Here is a 6,363-nt window from a genome sequence, read left to right on the forward strand (position 1 = left end):
CGATCTCGGCTCACTGCAAGCTCTGCCTCCTGGGTTCACGCCATTCTCCTGCCTCAGCCTCTCCCAGTAGCTGGGACTACAGGCGCCCACCACCACGCCCGGCTAATTTTTTGTATTTTTAGTAGAGACGGGGTTTCACCGTGGTCTCGATTTCCTGACCTCGTGATCCGCCCGCCTCGGCCTCCCAAAGTGCTGGGATTACAAGCATGAGCCACCGCGCCCGGCCAGTTATATGTATTTCACAATTAAAAATATTTTTAACTGGTGGCATGAGCCTGTAGTCCCAGCTACTCAGGCGGCTGAGACCAGATTGCTTAAGCCCAGGAATTTGAGGCTATGGTGTGCCATGACTGTACCTGTGAATAGGCACTGTACTCCAGCCTGGACAACACAGTGAGACCCTGTCTCTTAAAAAATAATAAAATAATAAAAAAAATTTTTTGACTGTCTCACTCTGTCACCCAGGCTGGAGTACAGTGTCATGAACATGGTTCACTGCAGCCTCGATCTCCTGGCTCAAGTGATCCTCCCACCTCAAGTGTAGCTGGGACCATAACGCATGCCACCAGGCCTGGCTAATTTTTTAAATTTGTTTGTAGAGGTTGGGGACGGGGGTAGGGGGTGCCTCACTTTGTTGCCCAGGCTGGTCTTGAACTACTGTACTCAAGCTATCCTCCCACCTCAGCCTCCCAAAGTGTTGAGATTACAGGCATGAGACATGTTACCCAACCTAAAAAATGTTTTAATTATTTAAGAGTTATTAAGCCGGGCGCGGTGGCTCATGCTTGTAATCCTAGCACTTTGGGAGGCCGAGGCGGGCGGATCACGAGGTCAGGAGATCGAGACCACAGTGAAACCCCGTCTCTACCAAAAATACAAAAAAAATTAGCCAGGCGTGGTGGCAGGCGCCTGTAGTCCCAGCTACTCGGAGAGGCTGAGGCAGGAGAATGGTGTGAACCCGGGAGGTGGAGCTTGCAGTGAGCCGAGATTGCGCCACTGCACTCCAGCCTGGGCGACAGAGCGAGACTCCGTCTCAAAAAAAAAAAAAAAAAAGAGTTATTAAAGCATCCTAGGGCGTATGAAACTTAACTGCTACCTAAGTAAGTAAGTACAGTTGGCCCTCCATATCCATGGATTCCATATCCATAGGTTCTGTTATCAGTGAAGCAATCAATCACAGATCAAAAATACTCTGAAAAAAAATCATTGCATCTGTACTGACCATGTAGAGACTTTTTTCTTATCACTCTATAAATAATACAGTATAGCAACTATTTACAAAGCATTTACATTGTAATAGGCATTATAAATAATCTAGAGATGATTTAACATACACACAAAGATGTGCATAGGTTATATGCAAATACTATGCCTTTTTATGTAAGACTTGAGCAACCAAGGTTTTTGGCATCTACAGAGGGTCCTGGAACCAGTTTCCCACAAATACTGGGGACGACTGTCTTCATTTTAAGGGAAAAACTCAAACAGAGACAGAAACCCAATTTCAGTAGTCACTGCAAACCCACCCTTCCCAGTCTCTAGTTTTAATTTTTTTTATTTAAACAAAAATTTCAGCCTGAGCAAAAAAGCAAACCCTGTCTCTACAAAAAATACCAAAAAAGAAAAAAATTAGCCAGGCATGGTGGTACATGCCTATAGTCCCAGCTACTTTGGAGGCTGAGGTGGGAGGATCACGAGCTGGGGAGGTGGAGGCTGCAGCAAAAGAGACTCTGTCTCAAAAAAGAAAAAATTAAAAATTAAAAAAAACCTTTTAAATAAAAGAGAGAAATGAAAAAATTTTTTTAAAATTACAATCTGCCTCCTTAGGGCTCAAAAGTTTTAAATAACTTGACAGCATTCAGATGAAGGTAGTACACTGCAGTTTCAAACTTACAAAAATTTGGTGTAAAAGAATTTAAGGCAGGTCATGTTTGATGACTTTGTGAATCATCCAAACTTTTACCTCTTTCCAGAGAGGGACGTTGTTTGTTTCTCCTTCACAACAGAGGTGAAAAAAAAAAAAAAAATCTGCCAGGCACGGTGGCTCACGCCTATAATCCCAGCACTTTAGGAGGCCGAGGCGGGCAGATAACTTGAGGTCAGCAGTTCAAGACCAGCCTGGCCAACATCGTGAAACCCATGTCTACTAAAAATCAGGAAAAAAAAAAAAAAAAAAAAAGCCAGGCATGGTGGCGCATGCCTGAAGTCCCAGCTACTAGGGAGGCTGAGGCAGAAGAACTGCTTGAACCCGCCAGGCACAGTGGCTCACGCCTGTAATTCCAGCACTTTGGGAGGCTGAGGTGGGTGAATCACAAGGTCAAGAGACCGAGACCATCCTGGCCAACATGGTGAAACCCCATCTCTACTAAAAATACAAAAATTAGTTGGGCATGGTGGCACGTGCATGTAGTCCCAGCTACTCAGGAGGCTGAGGCAGGAGAATCGCTTGAACCCAGGAGGTAGAGGCTGCAGTGAGCCGAGATGGCGCCACTGTACTCCAGCCTGGCCACAGAGCAAGACTCTGTCTCAAAAAAAAAAAAAAAAAAAAAGAACTGCTTGAACCCAGGAGGCAGAGGTTGCAGTGAGCTGAGACTGCGCCACCCTCTAGCCTGGGTGACAGAGCAAGACTCAGTCTCAAGGGGCAAAAAATAAAACAAACCAATAATCTACTGAAGTCAATATAGCTGGTCTTGCTCTGTCACCCGGCCTGGAATGCAGTGGCACAATCACGGCTCATTCCAGCCTTGACCTCCCATACTCAAGCAAAACTCCTGTCTCAGCCTCCCTAGTAGCTGGGACTACAGGCACAAGCCACCACACGGGGCCCAAGGCCAGGTTTTAAAAAGTTGCATCTAAGAATTATTTACATAGGATTCCTTGTCTGCAATATTTTCTACTCCAATACAAGTAGGTGGTTGACGAGTTCTAATACAAGCTTCCATGTTCACTAGCTGTATAAACTTAGGCAAGTTTAAATTCTCTGTGCCTTAGTTTCTTTTTTTTTGAGACAGAGTCTCACTCTGTTGTCCAGGCTGGAGTGTAGTGGTGCCATCTCAGCTCACTGCAACCTCTGCCTCCCAGGTTCAAGCGATTCTCCTACCTTAGCCTCCCGAGTAGCTAGGATTACAGGCGTGTGCCGCCACCTCTGGCTAATTTTTGTATTTTTAGTAGAGATGGCGTTTCACCATGTTGGCCAGGCTGGCCTCAAACTCCTGACGTCAGGTGAGCCACCTGCCTTGGCCTCCCAAAGTGCTGGGATTACAGGCATGAGCCACTGCGCCCAGCTGCCTTAGTTTCCTTATCACTAAAATGGGGATACTAACACCTCATAGAGATATTGAGACTTAAGATGTACAGATATCTATATATGCAAAAACATCAAACGTTCCTGACACAAAGTACGATACAAGTATATACTACTACTGTTATTATTGTTATATTGCTATTATCTATCCTACTGATTCTAGTGGGATAGTTAAGCTGGAATCTCTCCAGAAAAATACACGTAAGTAAAAGGTATTGAACACAACTGCAGAGGACCCAGGGATCCCAGATTAACCCTGCCAAAGATGATCCACAAGCAACTTGGTTTAGTAAAGCAGTTCTTAACCTCTTTTGTGACACAGACCTCTTTAGTAGTCCAATTAATCTATGGATCACTTCTCAGTTTTTTTACATTTCTAAAATATATAGAATCACAAAGTAAACCAATTATATTGAGACGCAGTTGTCAAAATATTTTAAAATGTGTAATATAGCAATACGTTAAATAACAATAGTTTTGACATATAGCAAGTAATGAGCATAAATATTTCAAGATATCTGCAAAAACTGTAATACATGTAAAAAAGTGATTTGGTGACAAGGTCACAGACACTGTTGCTGCCATTCACATTTAAAGAATTTTCACTTCTTTTCAATTTAGATTTCAGTTAGAAGCTAGTGAAAATAAACACGCAAATTTTTTTCCTCAACCAAGCTTAGGTACTTACTTCCTCAATTCTATCCAAAAACCTAGATTAAGAACCTTTGACTTATGGGAAAGTACAAAAATAATTTTGGAGCCAGAAATTTATGTTCTAGAAGTCAGACTTCAGACTTTAGCCCCCACATTATTTACACTTGAATGACCTTAGACATCTAACTTCTGAGCTTTGGTTCTCTCACTGAGAATAATTCCTCTATCATGAGGTTACAGGGATCCAATATTAGTTAACAAAACGCCAAATGACCAACATGTTGTTTTTCACTGATTTTAATACCACATATTCAGCCCCAAATATTTAAAGACAGTTAATGTTCAATAAAACTCATATGAGAAAATGAAGAACGACACAGTGACTCACGAAGAAAATGATTAATGGAGATACAACTTTTAAATAATAGTTTGGCGAGAGATACGGTAGAATTTGTCTAACCTGGGGAGTCGGACAGGCCTGAATTGCTAACATCCAGTCCATGATTTGACATCAGCATGACCTGGATCTAAATCCCAGTTACACTACTTTACTTTTACTAAGTAAAGTTTACTTTAACCTCTGGGGCTCGGTTTTGTCATCTGTAAAACATTTTAAGTATTGTTTTAGAGACAGGAGAAGACCTGGTTTAAACGATAAATGGAGCTGTTATTAAAACTTACATTTTAATAAAGCCAAAGGAATCAATTTGGAAGTCAAAAGTATATTGTGGAGTTCCTGTCAATAGGAACTTCACAATCTTTCCTCTGCCCAGCAAAACACACACTTAAAACCTGTGGTATTTACAAAGCATAACATTCCTTAAAAAAACTGGCTAGCACTGGCTTAAAATCTTATCTGATTTCTTATTCTGCCTAAGGAAAACAATAATGAGGACAGAAAACAGTAAACAGAATGAGTTCAGTAATTTTAAATCTTTTCATGATTTCCCCAGAATGTTTCAATGAATGTTTATTATGAATGTTAGATATATTCTAATGTAGCAGTCTTTTAAAAAACTAAAGATATCAAGCTTATCGGCGACACAATGTCAGTTTAAAGAGAAAAAAAAAACCGTAAAATCATTTATTTACTTTATGCTGGAATATTACGGAGTACGATATTCCCACAACCCGGAAAAAAAAAAAATGGCCATAGGCTGGCCCCGGCTCCTAGATCCATTATACAACCTGTAAATTCCTTCCCTCATTGAAAAGATTCTTTTTATGGGCATAGTTAACAAATGCCAAGTTGCGAAGTTGCAGCTTCGCTGGTTTGACGTTTTCACAATGTAAGAACAATATGATCTGGAATCTACTCAAAGCATTAGCCAGGCAGTCAGCTGACGCTCACCGCACACAAGAGGACAGAATTAAGGGAAATTAAATTTCGTATTTCTGCAAGGCAGGTATCCAACTCTATCTTGAAAACTAAAATAGGCCAACAGCAGACGTTCTAGTTTAAGTAATAAAAGTGTCTCATTGTTAAAATAACATTACAAAAAACGGCATTTCCCGGAATAAGTTTCCCTCATTCTTGGAATTTTCCTTGTAAAGGGCTTTTAACCGGTTCATAGAACCAACCCTTCATCACGCAGCTGCTGCTTGAGTAACTTTTACGAAAGGTCAAAGCGGTGCCTTTCAAGGCTTCCAAACCCTACTGGCTTCTCCTCGATTCAAAGTAACTCGCTTTCACCCACAGAACGTTCCAGAGACCTAGGGACGGGGCCCGGGCAGAATTTGGTGGAAGTTGCTCAAAAGAACTTTTCAATTTTCTTTTCAAAATACTTACCGCATCTCACCTTCCTCCATCCGCGGCCCCACATGTTGCTCGCTCCCTCCCAGAGGGCCCCGCGAGGCCGCGCTCGGCCCCCGGAACGCGCCCACCTGATTACCCTCTCCTCCCTCAGACTCCGCCCCCCAGCCCCCCAATGCCGCCTCCTTTTACGAGGTCCATATGGGACACTCTCCCCTTCCTCTGAACCTCACGCCACACCAGAACAGCCCTCCGTTCTTCTCCTTCAATTCTTCTCCACCACGGGCCTCACCTCCCATGGCTTTCTAGAGTGTTGTGAGCGCGCAGAGGGAAGCTGCAGGCCTGCCCGGCCCAGGTGCTGTGTCAGCCTATCTGCCGGTTCCGCGGCGTGTACGGCCCGGAAAGTCACATGGCGGTGGGACCGGCCGGCGCCTCTCCACTCCTGCTGTCCTAAGAGCAGGACGAGACTAGCAAATCCACTCACCTCCACGAAAAGCAACATGTCGTCCTCCGCTCGGCCCAATCGTTCCCGCCGCCGCAACTCCAACTAGCTCACAGGCCCGCGCCCCAATTGCTAGGATAAGGACACACACTCGCCTCGCCCCTCCACCCGGCAGTGGACCCGGCTCCTCCCCCGCCGTCAGCCGCTGCG

General features: G+C 43.8%; 1 protein-coding gene across 1 annotated transcript in view; it reads right to left on the reverse strand.

Annotated features, from left to right (window-relative positions):
* LARP4 (La ribonucleoprotein 4) overlaps nucleotides 1–6,363 on the reverse strand; it is an 81,626-nt gene extending 75,263 nt beyond the window's left edge. The window contains exon 1 of the mRNA XM_058433703.1: nucleotides 6,196–6,363. Within this exon, the coding sequence (XP_058289686.1) occupies nucleotides 6,196–6,213 (18 nt within the window). The 5' untranslated portion in view covers nucleotides 6,214–6,363. The remainder of the gene's footprint in view (nucleotides 1–6,195) is intronic.

Source organism: Hylobates moloch, unplaced genomic scaffold, assembly GCF_009828535.3.
Source record: "Hylobates moloch isolate HMO894 unplaced genomic scaffold, HMol_V3 SCAFFOLD_22, whole genome shotgun sequence".
In the NCBI taxonomy this organism is placed as follows: domain Eukaryota; kingdom Metazoa; phylum Chordata; class Mammalia; order Primates; family Hylobatidae; genus Hylobates; species Hylobates moloch.